This window comes from Ursus maritimus, unplaced genomic scaffold, assembly GCF_017311325.1.
Source record: "Ursus maritimus isolate PB19 unplaced genomic scaffold, ASM1731132v1 scaffold_25, whole genome shotgun sequence".
Classification (NCBI taxonomy): Eukaryota; Metazoa; Chordata; class Mammalia; order Carnivora; family Ursidae; genus Ursus; species Ursus maritimus.
The window spans coordinates 44,993,387-45,015,672 of record NW_024425008.1 but is presented as its reverse complement, the minus strand read 5'-3'; the positions used below and the strand labels follow the sequence as shown (position 1 = coordinate 45,015,672).

At 36.6% G+C, this 22,286-nt stretch overlaps 1 protein-coding gene across 3 annotated transcripts in view; it reads right to left on the bottom strand.

Annotated features, from left to right (window-relative positions):
• KIAA0586 (KIAA0586 ortholog) overlaps positions 1-22,286 on the bottom strand; it is a 123,252-nt gene that overhangs the window by 59,940 nt on the left and 41,026 nt on the right. For all 3 annotated transcript variants that reach the window (XM_008702210.2, XM_040641886.1, XM_040641887.1), the window contains exons 21-28: positions 21,200-21,318; positions 17,554-17,753; positions 14,456-14,615; positions 13,264-13,483; positions 12,481-12,737; positions 11,446-11,522; positions 6,621-6,755; positions 4,291-4,468 (exon numbers count right to left, since the gene is read on the bottom strand). In XM_008702210.2, the coding sequence (XP_008700432.2) occupies positions 4,291-4,468; positions 6,621-6,755; positions 11,446-11,522; positions 12,481-12,737; positions 13,264-13,483; positions 14,456-14,615; positions 17,554-17,753; positions 21,200-21,318 (1,346 nt within the window). The remainder of the gene's footprint in view (positions 1-4,290; positions 4,469-6,620; positions 6,756-11,445; positions 11,523-12,480; positions 12,738-13,263; positions 13,484-14,455; positions 14,616-17,553; positions 17,754-21,199; positions 21,319-22,286) is intronic.

Genomic DNA, 22,286 nt, shown 5'->3' with positions numbered 1-22,286 from the left:
TTCAATTTCATATCGACTTGTGGAAAACCTTCTCTGAGCCTGCATGTGTGGGTAGAGTCCTCCCCTGCACCCCCAGAGTGGTCTGTGTTGTTGTACTAATCACATGGTACTATATAATCTTTCTTGTATTTCTTCTACAGTAAGACTTTGTAAACCTCCTTGAGGGCAGATTGCCTATCACCTCTGTATCTCAAGTGCTTAACACCATACTGATGTAATATGGTACAAGTAGGTATTCAATATAAGTTTTCTGAATAAATGAGGGCTATAATTGGTAGCATATTCCAGAGTTCTCACAATTCATTCAAAAATACCAGTTTAGATATTAGGGTTCTTAAGGCAATTCTTCAAAACTAATTTTGTATCTTTTTGTTACTCAACCCAAACTGAGAGCCTCAGGATTAGGAAGAGTGGTAGGGGAAAAAAGGTTGCAAATAGGATACTTTCTGAAAATGAACAGAGCTGGAGAGATGCGGGGTAAGAATTAATGACCCTCCATAGGTAAAGGTATTTTAAAAATCAATATAGGAGCACCTGGTTGGCTCGGTTGGTTAAGCATCCAACTCTTGATTTTGGCTCAGGTCATGATCAGGTCAGGGTTGTGGGATCGAGCCCTGAGTCGGGCTCTGTACTGGGAATGAAGCCTGCTTAAGATTCTCTCTCTCCCTCTGCCCCTCCCCACCTCTCTCTCTCTCTAATAAAAAAAATATATATATATATAAAAGGCATGAGATTAGCCACCAGCAGAAATACGACACATGGTATTCATTCTTCTATAGTAACTATTATATAACAAAATACTTAAAACAAGAGGAACAAATCAGTTCTCTAAGGGCATAGTCCTTTTAGGCAACTGCAGATAGTTTCTGTTTCTACTGAATACATGTAAGAAGGTATTTTTACATACTCCAAGTATTATTAAAGAGAACACCACTTACCACGTGCTAACCACTGTGCTGACTACTTAATATGCATTGTCATTCACCATTCCTAATAAACTTAAAGGGTGGACACCGTTTGTGGTAACCAGCCTCCAAGATGGCTCCCTGAATCCTGTCTCCTGGTATTCACACCTTTCTGTAGTCCCATACTATATTATTCCAGGATTGCTCTGTGTTATTGATAGAATGTGGCAGAAACGATGGCGTGTCACTTCTGAGATGAGGTTATAAAAGACTTCGTGGTTTCCATCTTGATTGCTTACTTTCTCTCAGATTATCTTGGTGGGAAGCCAGCTGCTATACCATCAGTGGTTCTAAAAAAGGTTCTTGTAGTGAGGAACTGAGGCCTCCTGCCAGCAGCCATGTGAGTGAGCTTGGAAAAAAGATCCTCCAACCCTAGTAGAAGCCTTCAGATAACCTCAGCCCCAGGAAACAGCTTGCGTGCAACCCCATGGGAGATCCTGAGAACTACCTAGCTAAGCCACAACCAGATTCAAGACTTTCAGAATTGTGTGAGATAATAAATGTTTGCTGTCTTCGGCTGCTAAATTCTGGGGTAATTTGTTAAATGGCGATAGATAATTAAGACACTAATATCCGTACTTGATAGATGAAGGAACTTGGGCTCAGAGATTTTTTTTTTTAATTATACTTTTTTATTATTTGGAAACTTCTAAAGCAGACATTCTTCCTCATACTAATTTTAAAAAGAGAGATTCTCAGTTAACAAATGGGATACACAACCCATAGATAAAATAAATGAGAAGGGCTTTTTTTATGAAATAAGAATTATAGCTTCAACATCTAAACCACTATCAACACTTTTTTAATCTGCAAAATGCACATTTTCAATAGCTTCCAACTGCAGCTAACAGTGCAGTATAACTGAAACACACTGGGTGGCCCATAATAAATTCTGAACATTTCCTTATTTGGTTTTTGTAAATTAAGCAGATAAATTCTATTCCCAACCATACAGGAAGCAGACAAATGAATTAACTCAAAAGGTCATTGATAGATTGCTTCATAAAACATTGCTGTTTTGAAAAGAATTATTGTGATCCATTCATTTGTTTACTCCATTATAGATTCCTAAAACAAATAATACTGTAATTTACTAATATATTCTACTTGTATAAATCTAATAGAAATACAGTCCCAACAAAATTATTGGGCTCAGAGATATTAAGTTACTTGCCTCAAAGACACAGAGCAGGAACTCAAATTGATATCTGAAACTCCAAAAGCCCAAATGCTTAGCCACATTCTGGTATATTGCCTCATCTATATGCTTGATCTTAACGTTATGCCATATAATTTACTGTTTTTTCCTATTAAGCAAATACCTACAGTGTACCTACTGTTATAAATACACTTGACGGTAGATAATATGCTAGGTGCTACCAGAGGGATAAGCAGGGACTAAACAGGATATATCCTCATGTATTTATTCCATAATAATTTAACAAGTACCTAGTTTTTCTCAAGTACCTAGCAGCTCTCAAGTGATCTGTGAGAGCCACCTGGTGTCAACTCTGTTTAACTGCAATCTGCAGTTAGCTGGCTACAAATAACGAGCAAAGGGAGGGAAAAGGAGCAAACCAAGAAACAGATTCTTAACTGCAGAGAACAAACTGATAGCTACCAGAAGGAAGGTGAAGTTGGGGGTAGGGGGGGCGGGTGAAACAGGTGATGGGGATTAAGGAGAACACTTGTGATGAGCATCCTGGTGATGTATGAAAGTGCTGAATCACTATATTGTACACCTGAAACTAATATTACATTATATGTTAACTAACGAATTTAAAAACTTGAAAAAGTCACATTTTATGCCATTTTAAAATCCCACTCATTTAAAAGAATGCAAAACATTTAATGCTCTCACTATGTGCACAAAATGAGAAATAACTCCAATCTTTACATTAATTCTCCTGGAAAATGTAGTCGTGAATTTCTCTCAGTTCTGAATGATATAAGGTGCTCACTCAATACCAATGTTTTTCTAATTTCATGCACTTCCTTTTCTGATTTTTGGAAAATCTGCATACCTCCAGAAGTTCTTTTCACTTAAGATAATACAGCAATGGGCATGGAAAAATCAGCAAATGAGAATATATTTGCTCCTCTTTAATTGGCTACAAATTCACCTACTCAATAAAATTTATTTCTAACCCCAAAATCAACAGTAGCAGGGATTTTGTGGTCATTCACAGACACATGTAGACCAGTAAAAAAACTTCTGCATCACCTTACATACACTTTACCAGCTGAGGCTGAACCAAGGTGATGCTCTGTTTTCTTATTTCAGCTCTTATACTGTAAACAAAGGTCCTTTTTGTTGTTTATTTACTGTCTGTTCACATTTTTGTGCTTTTTGTTGGTGATCTGTGGTTTCAAGTGGCCCCCACGCATAGTGCTGAAGTCTATCTGGTATCCTAAGTGCACAAAGGAANAATGCCGGGCCTCAGGGAGAAAATACATGGATTCCATAAGCTTTGTTCAGGCCTGAGCTACAGTGTTGTGGACACTGAGCTCAATGTTAATGCACCAACAATATATATTACAATAAATTTCTTTAAATAGAAACACACATAACACAGGATATATATTGATCAGCTGACAGAGATGTTATGATCAGAGGCTTGCAGGAATCCAGGCCTGTATTTTCCCCAAGGAGCAATGGGTCAGTATATACTAATTCAGTGTTCCCGGTGACTCCATTGAATATAACTAGCACAGATAATGAGAATCAACTGTATATGCTAGTGATCGATATTCTCTCTTCTATTCTTATTTCCAAAGTGTTATAGCAGAAAGTCTGGCTAATGAGGTTCCAAAATAGTCATGAGTGCACTGAGCACTGTGTCAGAAATTTATACAATGTAAAGAGTGAATTTCTACAATATTATCTAATTTAACCTTGTCCTAAATAAGAGATGTTCTGTCATAGTTTGGTGTTCTAAATTATATTTTTCTAGTATACAGTAAAATAAATATATCACTATTAAAAAATTTTAAGTATATGTATGCATATTACCAAAATTATTCCATGCACCACCCAGTGGCTCACATACTCACACTGATACCTGAATCACATTTGGGAAAATATTGGTATATAGACCACAAAAAGTCATTACTAAACTTTTCAATAATGAAGACCCTTTTTAATAAAGAAATTTTGCCCCCACCTAAAAATAGCTATTTTCTTAATTCAGATTAGGATCACTACTGTAATTATAACAAAAAACAGAATATAGCATTCAGCATGGAAACAGTACAAAGAAAGTGTGATGGGATTCAAGTACAGTCTAATAAATGATACGTCAAGAAGCAATATTTTGGTGTATACCTGTAACTGTGTCAAATTGCTGAGATAATGGCTTAGGACCACATTTTTGATCCAAAGCCTCTGCATTAGTGGCAGGTGGCTGCATAGAGACAGAATGTCCCAGTAAGATGTTCTCTGCTGCTGCTGTCAGCCTGGGTCTTTGTCCTTCACTAAGTTCACCTGCACTGTTTTCCAAGTCCTATAAAAGGTAGAAACAATTGTTAAAAACACTATATTAAAATCAAGTCAAAACAGGAAAAATTTATCAAATACCATGAACCAATGCACTTGACTGCTTGAAAGGTATTTTAGAAAGTGCTTATTATCACACACACACACACACACACACACACACACAAACACACTACTGAAAGCCAGGCTTAAAAAGTTAGTTCAATCAGGCATCTAGCAATAGGCCTTGTTGCTAATATCTCCTTTATTATGAAGTTAAATAACCATTATCTGCTTTTCAAAATCCAAATAAGATAGCAAAACACATAAGAAAAATTTTATGATTTAAACTAAATAATGGCACACATTACATATTGTTCACACAGCTTCAAATTAAAATAATAGAAAACTTATCTTTTATTCTTCATTAATGAAAAGTGCCTGTTAGGGTGAACCTTACAGTTAAGTGACATAAACATTACCCCCACCCAAATAATTACATTTTTTATAAGTACCTAAGTTGAAGAAGACTACTTTCATCATATTTAATAAAATTCTTCCCCCCTCAGAAAGTATACAAGTACAAATTCATTTCTTTATCAAATCTATAAAAAAAATTTAAAAACTAAAAAAAATTACGACTTCTATTTTCTGATCACTATCACATTTTGTGACTTCGAAATATTCTAACTATGAGTTTACTAATCAAGAACTGAATAAAAACTCCAATATCTGAAAGCTTTCCTGTTTCTCATATAAATGGGGTTTAACTTCAACCAAGTGTTTTTCTAGAATATATGAAGAAATCACTGCTGAAATATCTTCGATGGCTCTGTTGACTATAAAGTAAAATCTAACTTCTTAGCTCAACACTCAAGATTTTCTACATTTTCCCAAATTCCTGTGTATTTCTATCTCCTCTAAGTCCCTAATCTGACTTTTCTTTAGGAACATCAATTACCTCAACAACATCTAAATAGAAAAGGATTGTTTTGCAATTAATATAAAACCTTTGGAGACTCTTAGGCAAAGTTTAGAACCACAGCAGATACACTTTCCCTAGAAATTCATTAAGAATGTTTCTCAGTATCTCTATTAGTCTGCCACTACCATATAAAATGTTGTGCAATAAATCGTACCTTCTCTACTGTGAATCAACTTTCTAGGGTACTTGTATTGCTGAGCTATTTAACACCTTAATACTCTATGACTCTACTGAAGCTTTAGCTTGCCTACTCACCAAGTGCTCTCATACTCATAAGTATCATTGATCTTGGCAACAACCCAGACTGCAGACACTGGCGCCCCAGAGTAAGAGTAACATTAGGGAGCATAAAGGTCCATCTGGGATGAAAAGTTGCAGGTGAAACCGGATCAGGATTCATTCCTTTGCCTTCCCCTCCAAACACCTGGACTGGATTATAAAACCTCCATATTCCTTCCTAAGTATCTTACCTTGTGACCTCCTCGCCCAAAATAGCTTAATAGCCTCGACAGTGCCTAATCCTCTCCATGGCTTAAAAGGTTCCTTATGATCATCTAGTTCCACCGACTTCTCCAGACTTTTCTTTTTATTTAAAGTGCTATTCACACTGAGATAATATCCAACACTTTCTAAATATTTTGATCAGTTATCAACTACAGAGTAATTGTTAAGCCCTTTTTTCCCTACAGAACTGTAAGCTTCCTAAGGGTAGCGTCCTGTCTCCTTCATCTTTTTACCTTTTCTAAGACTCTGTCTGGCATGTAGTATTCAGTAATGGAGAAAGACAGAAAAGAAAAGAAAAGAAAAGAAAAGAAAAGAAAAGAAAAGAAAAAGAAAGAAAGAAAGAAAGGAAGAAAGAAGGGAGGAAGAAAGAGGAGGCAGGAGGAAGAGAGGGAGGAGGGAGGAAGGAAGGAAGGAAAGAGGAAGGAAGGAAAGGAAGGAAGGAAACCCTCTGATGTTTTAAAAGGGCTTCAGTTTTTTCAGCTGTAGAACAAGAAGGCTGAACAGATGGCCTAAATTCCTTTCAGCTGTAAAACTCTAGCGCTCTGATTTCAGGTTAAAATTACTATAAGGTTGACCCCTGAATAAGTTGAAGAATTAGCATGCTTTCACTAAAAGTAGGAATATTTTTGTTATTTTTCCTGTATTTAGACCAAACCAAAAGAAAACAAAAATCATTAAGGTTAATAAGTACCTCTGAATAATAGACTGCTTGCTGTGAAACCAAGGAGTCCTGGTTTTGTTTAGCAAGAAGAGAAAGAATTGCATCTGCATGAATTTTTTTATGGGGCATCCTAATCACTTGTCCTTCGCTGGGAGGATCATCTTCCTGAATGAAATATAAAGACAATTAACATAACAAAAAGTTCTATGAAACACTTGCATTTTTCTTGATTTATGATTAATGAAGCATACCGGCCATCATGAAAATGGTCATATTAGTGCTTTATGGAAAGAAGGTGGACTCTTATTTTCATCTAGTTCTCATTTCCATTTGACTACACTAACAACTCTTTAGTTTGCCTCAAATAGAAACAATAGTATAAAATAATTTGGTTACAATGAAACTGGACATTTATTATAATACACGTGAAAACTGGACCCTCTCTCCCAAGTGACTGAGCTATAATGATTCACAAATGTTTTGTGGAGGGCCATCAAGTTTGTGGCTCACACAGTTTCCTGCCTCATATTTATGCAGCACCCAAAGCAACACCACAGTGTGGTGATGGGGGCAGAGCACTGCAGGGATGCTGAAACCTGGACCACAGGGAAAAATGAAAAACTGCAGAAATCTGTTAAGGCACCTATAGACCTTTGATTGTCCCTTTGCCTCTGGGCTGACCTTTGGTCCTTGGCTAGGGAGCAGGTACTGCAGCCCTCCTTGGAGGACCCAGACTAGGCTTCCTGGTACTTCAACTAAGACCTACCCCAAAGACGAAGGACAGTGTGGGCCTCAGAGTCAGAGAAACTGGATTCCCTTGTAAATACAACTATTAACAAGATTATTAATTCCATCAGTAGTATGTTTTACTTAGTATTTTACTAGTAATGAAACCAAGTTTATTAACTCTAGATTACTGTACGTCTTTATCTTCCAACTGTATAGAGATAAATGCCTATTGGTGACAGGACTTCAAGTTGTTCTTGGATTTTCAAGACTGTACTACCATACTTGACTTCATTATGAATTTGTAGCATATCTGGGGCACCTGGGTGGTGCAGTCGGTTAGGCCTCTGCCTTCAGCTCAGGTCATGAGCCCAGAACATCGGTCTCCATGCTCAGTGGGGAGTCTGCTTCTCCCTCTCCCCACCCCCCACCCCTGCTCTTGGTCTCTCCTTTCTCTCTCTCTCTCTCAAATGAATAAATTTTTTTTTAAAAAATGAACTTGTAGAATATTCGATTTAGGCTTAGCAAAAACATTAAATTAGAGTTCAATTTCAAATGAAGAAAAAAAAAGATGTTATCATTTAGTCCCATTTTGGTTTAGCTATTACTTTAAACAAACTTACAAAAAACTTACCATAAACTTAAACACCATGATAAAGTTCTAAGAATGGGTATAAATGCCATAATGACATATTAAGCCAAATGTTAGTTTAATGCTTCTCTGAAAATAAAGACATCTCATTTATGCGTTCCCCACATATTATTTCATAAAAGTGACTTCCACTCTCTTCATAATGGACTCAATTACTTTCAATAAACAATTATTGTTACAGAAGTAATTGTTCCATTAAAACCTTACAAAAAATCTCCTTAATGCATTATTTTATACCCCTGTATACAGTAAAGCAAATTGTTTTTAACAGTTTTTGTTACTTGGCTATATTAATTTCCAGACTCAGCATCTTTATACGATTAACAATATTAAGTATCCTTAATAATATAAAGATGCTACCTAGCCTTCAAAGGGGCTCGTGGACATATACCCAACCCCTTGTAACTTAAGCTTTAGGATTCAGATAGCCCCAATAAGAACTCAAAATTTACAGTTATTAGCTTAAAATGAAAAGAAAAGGTATCGTGTATCTATGAAAAGAGTTGTGTATCTGTCACTGAATAGCTATGTGACATGGACAATCTTGTAACCTCACTCAACTTCATCTGTAAAATGAGATGTCACATATAACAAAGGACACACATGAGAACACTGGGAACTTTTTCAAAATACACAGGTCTAGGCTTCTCACTGCCTACACAGTATACACCATACGACTGTATGGACACCATACAGTTCTCAGGACCTACTGAATCTGCGTATCAGAGGATGGACCCAGCATGCATACTTTTTAAAACCTCCCCCAGTGAATTTAATATACAGTCCAGTTTACATCCCTGTAAGTGGTCACTCTACAGGAACTTCTAGTGTTATGATTATAAAGGGACAGAAGGACATGACTTTTCAAAAATACACCACTCTCTCTGTTTTCATCATGATCATGTATAATGATACAAGTGGAAAGATAATAATGCCACCAGACTTTACTTTCAGATTTACCTAACCCCTTGAAACTACTAAAACATGGACAAAGTATATGAAAAAATTGCATTTCAAGACATGGGACATTAGGTAACAAAAGACGGTGATCCCTGAGAGATGGAAACGAATCAGGAGAGCCCCGTGACTGCCCCACCTCACTGCCTGTGGGAGTTTCCAGGCTGCGGCATAGGAGGGAGAAGGCAGGCAGAGCTCAGTGGCCCCTTGAGCTGAGAAGATGGGACTGAAACTCCAAGGAAGTCAAGACAGCTAGAGTGTAAGACAGGCTCCCGGAAAAGTGAAAGCTGCACAGGGAGAGAACTCTGGAGATCTGCAGAGGGTCCCCTTTGAGCACTGAATACTGATCAGCACACGCATGTGAGGTAACCACATAAGGCTCGACAAAGCACTGGCTCCAACAGTGCCCAAGGCGTGTAAATGGGCTGGAGCAATAGCTCTTCCTACCAGGTGGGCTGGAAAACCACGTTTAATGAGGCATTGGCTAGAGTGCCTAGAAGGGTCTTGCCTCCACAGTAGGAAACAGCCCTAGAGTGAGTACTGCTCTGGTGTTGCCTCACGAATCTTTAAAGCAAGACTCAAAATGGTAAAACTGTCTTTAGGTAATTTAACCACATGCCTGAGCAAAGCCCAAAACTCTTTGCAGATTCCTGTAATTCCTGTAAAATGTAATTCATATAAAACATAGATGCAAAGGCCAACATGAAATTTTAGCAGATCAAATTAAACAGCTTTTCTTAAAAAGTTTACCATATACCTATCACATACCTATCCATTCCACTCCTAGGTATTTGCCCAAGAGAAATGAAAGCATATGTCCATATAAAACTTATACACAAATTTTCATAGTTGCTTTATTTGTGATAGCCAAAACTGGAAAAAACCCTAAATGTCCAGGTGAATAGACAAACTGTGGTACAACACATTACTACTCAGCAATAAAAAGGAACAAACTATGATACACACTACAACACAGATGAATCTTAAAATAATTATGCTGAGTTAAAGCAACCTGGAAAAAAAAGAATATACACCAGGTGATTCCATTTCTGTTATTTTAGAAAATGCAAACTAATTATAGCTACAGAAAGTAGGCCAGCAGTTGTGGCAGACGTGTGGGGGATGTGAAGACTGGTAAGAAATGAGGAGGAGAGATTACAAAAAGGGCACAAGGAAACCCTGAGGAGTGATGGATGGTGATATGTTCATTATCTTGATTGTGGTAATGGCTTTACAGATATATACATATGTCAAAAATTATCAAACTTTTTAAAAAAGAGCAACAATAATAGCAATGCTTAGTAAAGGCTATAGATAAATGTAGATAAAAGTTGAGTACAACTACATTCCCTTGCTTAGGTGGTTAAAAATATATATAAAAAGTAAAGATCTCTATTCCTCCATAGTATTTCAAAAGAAAATTCCTATCATCATTTCTGTATGATACTTCTATGTGGATATGTAATAATTGATATTACATATATTATAATACTAATTGATATTACACATATTGCAATAATTATATATAATTTAAATATAATCTCATATATATGTGTGTGTATGTATATATATATTTTTTTCTTTTTTTTAAGTTGGTTCCATGCCTAGCATGGACTCAATGTGGGGCTTGAACTTATGACCCAGAGATCAAGACCTGAGCTGAGATCAAGAGTTGGCCGCTTAACCAACTGAGCCACCCAGGCACCCTTGTAATTATATATATATATATATATATTCTTAGAGATTTATTTATTTATTTGAGAGAGCAAGCGAGAGAGAGAGAGAGTGAGGGGAGGGGCACAGGGGGAGAAAGGGAGAGGGGGGGGAGAGAGAGAGAGAGAGAGAGAGAGAGAGAGAGAGAGGGAGAACATCTTCAAGCAGACTCCCCGCTGAGTGCAGAGCCCAATACAGGGCTCTATCCCAGGACCCTGAGATCATGACCTGAGCCAAAGTCAAGAGTCAGGAGCTTAACCAATGGAGCCACCCAGGAGACCCTGTAATAATGTTTTTAAATGCCAACTTTTTCTTCCATAGAGCTAGGTAATAACTAGGAAGTGCTGGTACTACTGTGTCCTATTTCAGTTTCTTTTTCTTATGCCAATGAATTCAATTATTTTTAGCGCAAAGAATTATAATCCTGATAAGGGAAAAATAACAAATGCATCATAAGAGAGCAGGTTTAAACAGATAAAGCCCTGTTTGAAATATTATAAAGGCACTCTACCCATATGACAATTTGCACTGAGCTAGATTTTCATTATATAATTACATTAACTGTGTATTTTTCAACTACTGGAGCCATAGAAGTTAATAATTTTCTTTTCATTCTCACAATTATGATAATGAAATGTGCAAATATGATAATGAAATGTGCAAGAAGCCTTAAATTCCTTCATGGATATTTTATTAAATTTTATACCTATAACTCAAATATCTGAGGAAAAAACCCTGATCAATAGCAACAAATTCATCAAAATATTCTTTGTGTCAGAATTCAATACAGAGCCAATAATTTCTTACCATTTCAAGGGCATCATGCAGAGTACTGGATAAGCTATCATTTAGGTTCATCAGATACAGTCCCTCATCTCCTAAAACTAGAAGTTACATTGTAAAAATTTAGAAAACAGAACATAAACCTAGTAAATAATCTGACCATAAAGCCATAGAACATTACATTCAAATGAATACAATAAAAACACTGTTCATAAATAATAATTCACAAGCTACTCAATCTCATCAGTTTTTTTTTTAAGTACATTTTATAACAAAGATGAGATTTTCGTTTTACCTACTAGCTTGTCGGAAATTAAAAAGAACTATAGATATTAATGGTAACTATGAAATTGAGAAAGAGGCACTCCTAAATACTACTGATGTAATTAAAAACTGATTAAAATTAAAAACCGGTTAACCTTTCTAAAGAGTATGTTGGCAACGTATCACTATTTTAAAGGTGCATATTCTGATCCAGCAATTCCACTTCTAGACATGTATTCTAATGAATTTAACAGATAGGTGCACAAAGTGTGTGTGTAAGAATGGTTGCCGGAGAGTTATGTATAGTATGGAAATACAGAAAGCAATTTACATGCTGACCATTATGGCATGTTTTAATAGACTACACACAACTAAAAAAATGAGGTACAGCTATATGTATTGATATAGAAAGATGTCCACAATATATTATTAGGTAAAAAATTCAGGCTTCAAACAATATATATAGTATGATCCTATATTTAAAGGTAAAAATACACACACACACAAATACACAAGTATGCGTATTTAGGTATCTACATCTGTATAGAAAACACCAGACTGGAAGAGTATACCCCAAACTATTAAAAGTGATATTATTTCTGGAAGGTGAGATTTATGAGCAAGATTTTACTTTCTGAAATTAAGGCACAGAAAAGTTAACTTGCAGAGTCCATATTCTTTCTATTATACCATGTTTAATCCTGAAAATTAAGTAAAAACACTTGACATAGGAAAGTATTACTTAGGAATTATAATAATCTAACCAGTGAAATCAATTGATACAAGGTAACTTACTCTTGGGAGCCACTCTTCGACCACAGTTGAATAAAATCTCTCCTTCAGAGATAGGTCTATCTAAAGTCTCAGTGTCAGTGACGGTAACACTCAAGGTGCTCTCCATTGCTGATGAATCGGAACCCGGCATCTGTGTGGGGGAAGGGGCCTTGGTGCCAGTAGGAAGTGGTGTAAACGGAATTGGAAGTTCTGGAGGTGCCGGCTGAGCAGGGAAATCCACACTCTCAGGTTCTTCTTCCTTGGCCACAGACATTACACTAAGAAGAAAAAGACATATTTTGAACTTAATACGTCACTGAAGGCCTATATTAATTTTTATATTAAAAAAAAACAGATTCAAAGGCCTCCTTTAGAAAGTATTTCTATAATCTGCACTACTATAATTACCAAGATTCATTTTTCCAAAATTGTTTTCATGCTTTAATCATAGACCATCTTGAAAGTTCTACCATCTCTAAAATAAATCTGTACGGTAATATAAAAGTTAACTGATCAGCGTAAATGAAGATTCACTCTGGGGAGAAATAGCTTTCTATTTTACTCACAATATTATAACAATATATATTTTAATCAGTTTCACAAAAAATGTTTTAAAAAAGAACTGAAGGCATAAATAAATCTGGTGAAAATTTTAAAAACTTGAAGTTTATGAAACTTCTTTCTACTAAAGGATAAAGTAGCTTGTGGTTTATAAAGCTTCATCATTTCTGATGTTTTCAATGGATCATCTACGCCAACTTAAGATGAAATGCAGTTACTGAAAGTGAATATATTATCATTTACATAGCTCTCGGGTGAAGTTCTTCTTGAAGAGAGTTAGGATTCTCTTCTTCCAGTGGCAGGTCTCCATCGCTCCACGGCTTAGGAAGCTCTGGGCTGGAGAGCTTCAATTTCTCCATGGAAATCTCTGACAAAGTTGGGGAAAAAGCTGCTGCAGGAGGAGGGGTAGTAGCAGGGGTAACCGCTGGGGTATTAACAAGGGTGATGGCAGGTGTATCATTTCCTAAAGATTTTTTGTTTAAAAAGAAATTAAAAGATAAAAGTCAGTAAACAACTCCATAGGAAGGCGAAATATGTTGTTTCAGGAATTTCTTAACATTTTGGTGTACAAATAATAGCAATAATTAATAATAATAATAATGGCCATTAATGGGAAAATTCCAAAATTTAGTAAAGTCTAAAAATAATCCTTAAAAGACCTATCACTTTTACACTGCCATGAACTTAAAAGTAGTCTTTTTAAAAAAAGATTTTATTTATTTATTTGAGAGAGAGAGAGAGCACGAGTGGGGTGAGGGGCAGAGGGAGAATCAGATTCCCCGCTGAGCAGGGAGCCCGATGCAGGATTCCGGGATCATGACCTTAGCTGAAGGCAGATGTTTAACCGACTGAGCTACCCAGGCGCTCCTGAACTTAAAAGTAGTCTAGGTGTGTATTAGATCCTATACATTTTTTAACAGTTTTTTTTTTTTTAAGACGCTTTATTTTTTTAAGTAATCTCTAAGCCCAGTGTGGGGCTTGAACTTATAACCTTAAGATCAAGAGTCGCATGCTCTCCTGACTAAGGCAGCCAGGTGCCCCTAGATCATATACTTTAAAAAGTGGCAACCAATTTCTCAGTTTCCTTACAAGAAAAAATGATTTACTAAAACCTAATAAGCAGGGGCACCTGGGTGGCACAGCGGTTAGGCGTCTGCCTTCGGCTCAGGGCGTGATCCCGGCGTTATGGGATCGAGCCCCACATCAGGCTCCTCTGCTATGAGCCTGCTTCTTCCTCTCCCACTCCCCCTGCTTGTGTTCCTTCTCTCGCTGGCTGTCTCTATATCTGTCGAATAAATAAATAAAATCTTAAAAAAAAAAACAACCTAATAAGCAAAAGGTATGTGGATACTAATCTATAAAACATAAAATAAATCATGTAATCCTAGGTAATAGTTATTAGATGAAAACTGACGTACAGAAATAAGGTTTCTACCTTTCTCAGCAAATATTTCTTTCGCAGGAATAGCTAAATCATGATCTGAACCACAGGGAGAAGAATCTGGAGTTTTTACTAACACACGCTCCTTAGGAAGTGATGAAGGTGAGAGAGGAGGAGTTGGCTGTGGGGTAGCCACTGGGGTACATACTCTTGCCTAAAATAAATAAAATAAGATATCAATATCACCCAAATAAAGATAATGTAAAACAATGAAATGAGCTCATTCAGAGATTACAGAGAATTTAAATGAATGGGGAAGAAATGGAGCCCTACCTTGAACTTCTAGCTGTTAGTTTCAAGACTAGCCTGCAGAGAGCCTCAGGCTATTGAAATAGCTCTGCCTCTGAAGTAGGCCCCAAAGAAATCTAAGGCTCCCTCTTCTAATACAGAGAGGAAAATACAGTGAATATGCAGCTGAAGATCAAATGCAAACACAAGCTGGGTAGGCCATGTAATAGAAAGGAAGTATTTTAACTGACAAGGTATCAAAGAACAGCCTTTAAGCACAAAAGCACAGAGCTTGTAAAAAGCAATGGAAGGATAAGAAAAAGCAGGGGGGTGGCTAAAATGAAGATAATATGGAGATGGAAAATACTGAGAAAGGTAAAAGTAAACACTTTAAAATGGATTTGTTAAATAGGTAATTATTCAATTTAAAAAGCTACAAAAGAAAGTGCGAATTAAGTCTCCGTTCCTAGCCGTATCCTGTCTACCTAATTCCCTTCCCCAGAGTCATCAAATGTAATTTTGACTGAAGACATTTCATATGTGTATAGATTATCTGTGGGATAACTTCCTAAAACTGGGACTGCTTGGTTAAAGGGTTAATTGCATTTATAATTTAAATACATATTGCCAAATTTCCCTCTGCAGGGTTATACTATTGTACACTAACCACAAGAAGGTGTGAGAACTCCCATTTCTCCAAAGTTTTCTACACAATGTCATTATCAAACTTCTAGCATTTTACCAATCTAATAAGTAAAAATGAGGTTTCAGTGATTTTTTTCTTATTATCAGTGATATTGACCATTTTTTATATATGTATATGGGCCATTTGTATTTCTTTTGTGTGCATGAACTGTCTAGACATGTCTTTTACCTATTTTCAAATACATTGTCTTTTTTCTCCTCATTCTAAAACATGGGTACACAGGAGGATAATTAGTCTTTACTCTGATTCTACGTTGAAAATTGATATGTACTTTTATTTAATCTTTTTTTAAAGATTTTAATTTATTTATTTGTCAGAGAGAGAGACAGCAAGCGAGCACAAGCCAGGGGAGCGGCAGGCAGAGGGAGAAGCAGGATCCCCACCGAGCAAGGAGCCTGATGCGGGACTCAATCCCAGAACCTTGGGATCATGACCTGAGCCGAAGACAGATGCTTAACTAACTGGGCCACTCAGGCGCTTGATACGCAATTTTAAAATCATGAAGCATATTAGAAATTCTACGGCACTGCTTAATAATTAGCATATTCTCAGCCTTTCTTTCTTTCCTCTTGACTACACAAACTACAGAATTAGAGCACTGTTTTCAAATATAATGCTACTGACCATCACCATGAGAGAATTTGAAGGTATTCTAATTAGTATTGGTAATGGATAATGATGATAGACAATTAGTTATTGAGTACTAAATTCCAGACACTAGATTAAGCTCTTTTCATTCATCATCTCACTATATCTTCCACAAAATCTTGGCTAAGATGGTAACAGTATCATAAAGGTGTCAATTCTCTCCAAATTAAACCAATCAAAATCAGATCAATTCCCATAAAAACCCCAAAAAAATCTTTCATGGCACCTGAAAACTAAATTTTAATGTATATTTGGAAGATCAAAGGACCCAGAAAAGTCATGACAATTCTGAAGATAATGAACAATATGGCAGTGGGGGAAGGGAGCTTGCCTTCCTAGCTACTCCGTAAGCAGATTTTGGTAAAGTCTTGGTTATTTAAACTCTATGTATTTTCTCTATTATATATATCAAACTAAAGCAACAGAGCTGAGGGTTCAAATTCAGATCTCCCCAACTCCTAAGTCCATGCTCTTAACAATTGTATATACTGCCTATTCAAACTGATTTTTCTACATTTTCTCATTCAATCACCCTCATGACAGTATATGCAGTATACAGGCAGAAAATATACCAACGTAAAGCCATAACCCTGACAACATTGCACTGAATACATGACCAATGAGCTAAAAAAGACCAAAACCATGTACCAAATCACATCACGCTGATTACATTATACCAATCTCTATAAAATTCAAATATGTAACTTTATGTTTATACCTCAAATGAGGTAGTTTAAATATTTCACCTACATAAACTGATGTCCTCGTGATCTACAGAATCAGAAGTGACTACAAAGTTTTAAACAGCTGGCAGTAGTAGAGAGTCTATTTTGGTTTTGTATAATTCCATGCTCCTATAATAGATCAGAAACTATTTAGCATAGTAAGGCTGATGAAACAAACAACAAAAGTCCCTAAAAATATATTTACTTTTAAAGATTAAAAAGAGCAGTTGATATAATAACCAAAAGTAATGTGTGAACATTAGCTATATTTTGAATTTTTAAAAAATCCATAAAGGATATTTTTTGAACAACAGGGAAATTTGAATACAGACTCTGTATAACATAATATTAATGTTTCAATGTTAAATTTCTTCAGGAGTATGATGATGGCATTTTGATTATGTAATAAAGTACCACGTTCTTAGGAGATACTACTGACGCTTTCAGAAGTGAAATGTCATGATATCTGCAACTTTCAAATGATTTTTAAATATACAACATACAAAGACAGATAAAATATGTCAAAAAGTTATCAATTGGTAAATATTAGATAAAGGGTACATAAACATTCATTGTATTATACTTTCAACTTTTCTATAGATTTAAAAATTTTTAAAGTAAAATGCTGGGGAAAATATTACTATATCATAGCAATAAAAAATCGATCTCCACCACAAACTATGATATTATGATACCTAATTTAAAATTTGTCCATCTTACTGTTTTTTAATAAATGTATCAAAAATTCCCAGGACTCCAAGTCATGAAAGGAGAGTCACTCCTACCGGCAAGTATGTGTTGCTTGCTGAAACATCCCCAGAAACACTTGTAGCCACAGGACCTTGCTTCTTGGCTTCTCTGTCACCCAGCATGATAGCAATGGTCTCACCAAGAGCCTCATTCACAAAATGGCTAATCATGTCTGAATTCACAGGAACCCCAGCATCAACAAAAAGCTGGAGGGCACCACTGCTTGTTCCTTCCACTAAAAAAAAAAAAAAGAAAGAATTTCAGTATAAGTGTGCAAGAAACATGCCTGCAATCCAAATCTTAATTCTTAAAATTTTAGAGATACAAACATATTTGTATAAAGGGGAAGGAGGAAGAATAAAAATAAAAAATTACTTATTATAAAAGAGAATAAGATGATAACTCACATAATGAACACCCTCTTTAACAAACCAAAAAGGGGAGGAAAACACCCAGCTGAAAACTTTACTTACATGGCCTCTTCCTTACCACTTCAGAATTTAGTGATAAAAAGGACTTGCATACACATTAAATGTTCTCATCTGAAAACAACCCACATTTCCAAGAACAGGGCAATAGGAAACCCTACGACAAATCTTGGTCAAAACACAAAGACACAGGGGCACCTGGGTGGCTCAGTCAGTTGAGTGTCTACCTTTGGCTCAGGTCATGGCCCCAGGGTCCCGGGATCGAGCCCAGAGATGTGCTCCCTGCCCAGTGGAGAGCTTGTTTCTCCCTCTCCCTCTGCCCCTCCCCTCCACTCCTGCTCTCTCTCTCGCACTCTCTCTCTCAAATAAATCTTTAAAATAAATAAATAAATAAATACATGAATAAATAAAAAATAAGACACAAAGATCCAATGACTGTGGGGGATTTTAGAGAAATAGTAGCTGCTTCATAAATATGAAGACAAACCTTCCTTCCTTCTAGTTTCAGGTACATCAGCAAGTGTCTGATTTTGGCTCAGGTCATGATCTCAGGGTCCTGACATCGAGCCCTGTGTCAGGCCCCAGGGTGGGCTCTGCACTTAGTGGGAAGTCTGCCCCTCCCCCCGGTCATGCTCATGAGCATGCTCTTTCTTTCTCTCTCAAATAAATAACATCTTTAAAAAAAGAACAAATTCGAAGAACTCACACAATCCAATTTCAAGACTTATTTTTAAATTACAATAATGTGTGGTATTGACATAAAAATAGACTTATAGATCAAGGGACAGAACAGAAAGCCCAGAAACAGATCCATACATAGTCAACTGATTTTCAACAATAGTGTCAAGGCAATTCATTGGTAGAAAGGATAACCTTTTCAACAAATAATGCTAAAACAATTGGATATACTTATACTGAAAAAAAATTTTCGTGTATGGTCTAAAGTAGGGATCAAAATTAACTCAAGATGTACCATAAACCTAAATGCATAGTCTGAAGCTATACATCTTCTAGAAGAAAACATAGGAGAAAAGATTAATGATCTTTAGAAAAATTCATAAATAATATGTCAAAAACCACAAACTATAAAAGGAAAATTGATAAATTAAAATTCATCAAAATTAACCTTTTGGTTTTCTTTTTCTTTCCTTTTTTTTTTTTTTTTTAAGATTTTATTTATTTATTTGAGAGAGACCAAGAGTGAGAGAGCACAAGCAGGGGGAGCCACAGAGGGAGAGGCTGAGGGAGAGGGAGAAGCAGGCTCTTCACCCAGCAGAGAGCCCAATGCAGGGTTCAATCCCAGGACCCCAGGATCATGACCTGAGCTGAAGGCAGATGCTTAACTGGCTGAGCCACCCAGGTGCCCCAACCTTTTGTTTTTCAAAAGATAATGCTGAGGGGGCACCTGGGTGGCTCAGATGGTTAAGCGTCTGCCTTCAGCTCAGGTCACCATCTCCGGGTCCCCCCCACATTAGGCTCCCAGCTCAGTGGGGAGTCTGCTTCTCCTTCTCCCTCTGCCTCTCGCCCTGCTTGTGCTCTGTCTCTCTCAAATGAATAAAATAAAACCTTTAAAAATAAAAAAAGATAATGCTGAGAAAACAAAAAGGCAAGATACAAATTAGGAAAACATATTTGCAGAACGTATCCAATAAAGGACTTGCATCCAGAATAAATAAAGAACTCTTACAACTAAGTAATAGGAAGACATAAACCTCAACTTAAAAATGGGCAAAAGATTTAAAAGGACATTTTGCCAAAGTAAGTGTACAGGTGGCAAACAAGCACATTAAAAAAACGCACATCATTAGTCATTAGGAAAATGCAAATAAATGAGGTATCTCTACATGCTTACAGAATGTCTATAATCAAAACACTGACAACACCGAGTGCTGGTGAGAATGTAGAGCAACTGGAGTGCTCATGCACTGCTGGCTGGGAATACAAAATAGAGCAGCGGCTCTAAAAACATTGAGCAGTTTCTTATAAAGTGAAACATCTATTTACCATATGACCAAGAGAAATTAAAAGATGTGTCTAAAAGATTTGCTTGGAAATATCCATCTCATAGCTTTATTTATAATAGCCCCAAACTAAAAGACTACAAATTTCCACCAACTGGTAAATGGGTTAACAAATGATAGATCCATACAATGTAATAATACTACAGGCATAAAACATGATTGTCAAAGCCTTATGCTAAATAAAGGCAGGCACAAAGGCTACATATTATACGACTACATATATATAAAATTCTAGTAAAGGCAAAAATCTGCTAGAAAGCAGATCAGTGGCTGTTATGGCCCAGTAGGTGTGGGAGGGGTGAGGAACTGACTACAAAGTGGCATGAATGAACTTTTTGGAATGATGGAAGTGTTTTTCTCTATCATGATTGTGTGGCTAATACACAGTCGTGTTTATTTATCAAAACTCATCAAACTACACACTTAGAATTGGTGAATGTTATGGCAAGTCAACTATACCTCAAAAAAGCTGATGAAAAAGGAAGGGGGTAAAGAGGAAAGAAGGGGGAAGAAAAGGAAGAAGAAGGAAGGAAAGAAGACAGAAGAAGAACAGGAGGAAGGATAAAAAGAAGAGAATGATTGGGTTCCGTAAAGAGGCTCAATCGTCCATTCAGCGGATACCTAAAGTCTTACTAGGTGTCAAAGGCTAGACGCTAAAGGAGAAACATCCGTAATCCTGAGTAATTTATAGTCTAGTGAAACAGATATGTAAGCCAATCGTAATCCAATCTGATAGTTCCCATACCAAAGATATATACAAAATGCTATGGGAAGTAATAGATTTGGGGCGGGAGGGATGGAAGGATAGAATAATCTGAATGCTACAGTATGAAATGCGGTATGAAATACGGAGGTGAGAGAAAACTTACCTCCACTATAGAGAACAGGGAAACGATATTGGAAGTAAGACCCTATCTTTTGTCAGCCAAGGAATACCTGACCCCTAAAATATATAAACCCATGACTTGAAGGTTTTATCTTTTTTTTTAAAGATTTATTTATTTATTTGTGAGAGAGAGCACACGTGTGCAGGGAGGGGCAGAGGGAAAGAGAATCTCAAGCAGACTCCCCACTGAGCACAAAGCCCAATGTGGGGCTCTATCCTACAACTCATGAGATCATGACCTGAGCCGAAATCAAGAGCTCAGTTGCTCAACCAACTGAGCCATGCAAGTGCCCCAAGGTTTTATCTTTCAATACCAAAAAAAAGTAAAAGTTTCCATTTCACTTACCGATGCCAGAAGTCAATGGTTCACTTGCCTCACTGACTGAAGCGCTGACATTGGGTATGGCTTGTTGTTGGATTGGAAAGAGCCCAGAGATAATTCTTGACATTATTTCTTGTTCTACCCTGGGGAATAAAAGTTGAGAATTCCTAAATTTGATTGAATGTATAAGGTGTTAGAAATAACACCCTTAAAAATAAACTTTACCCATGGACACAAACATTTACATGTGGAAGTAGTAATTCTGAAAGTTGACTCTGGAAAGAAAAAATAAATGTAACTCCCAGTGAAATAAGCCACATGAAACAGAATCTCCATTTGGGAGACAAATTTAAATTTGATTCAATAAACTTGCTGATTAGTCTAATGAAAAGTTTAACAGACCTCTTAAATTCATAATAAAGTTTAGGTCTAGGATTATCTGACATATCATGCACCTAAAATGTTGGGTTCCCTGCTCTGAAAGCACCCATACAAAAGCACACAAGAGCAGAGTTAGAAAAAAAGTCCAACTGCCCTCTCTTCAAAGAAATAAATATATAGACTGCAATACAGGTAGTTTCCCTCTTAAAAAGGAAAGACAATTTATTTCCAAGGTCATTTTTAGGAAATTAAAGAGGAAGGAGAGGTGGAAGGAAAAGGGGAACACAATCGGAGACCACTTCTGTACATTTCTTTAGAGCATCTAAGAGGCTGATGAAAAATTATTATACACGTAATAGATACTACTTGTAGAGAAATTAGAAAATATATGTTAAAAAAATAGATAAGGCTCATACGTAATCCCAGATTCAGAGATAAACACAACTAACAATTTGGTATATGTTTTTCAAATTTCTTCCTATGCACATTTATTTCTGTTGTTATTGTTGTTGTTGTGTTTGTTTCAGTTTTTTTTTTGAGAGAGAGAGTGCACAAGCGAGCAGGGGTGGGCAGTCAGGGGTGGAAAGGGGCAGAGGGAGAGGGGGAGAGAGAATCTTAAGCTGACTTCACACCCAGCACAGAGCCCAAAGTGGGGCTCGATCTCACGACCCTGAGATCATGACCTGAGCTGAAATCCAGAGTTGGACACTTAACCAACTGAGCCACCCAG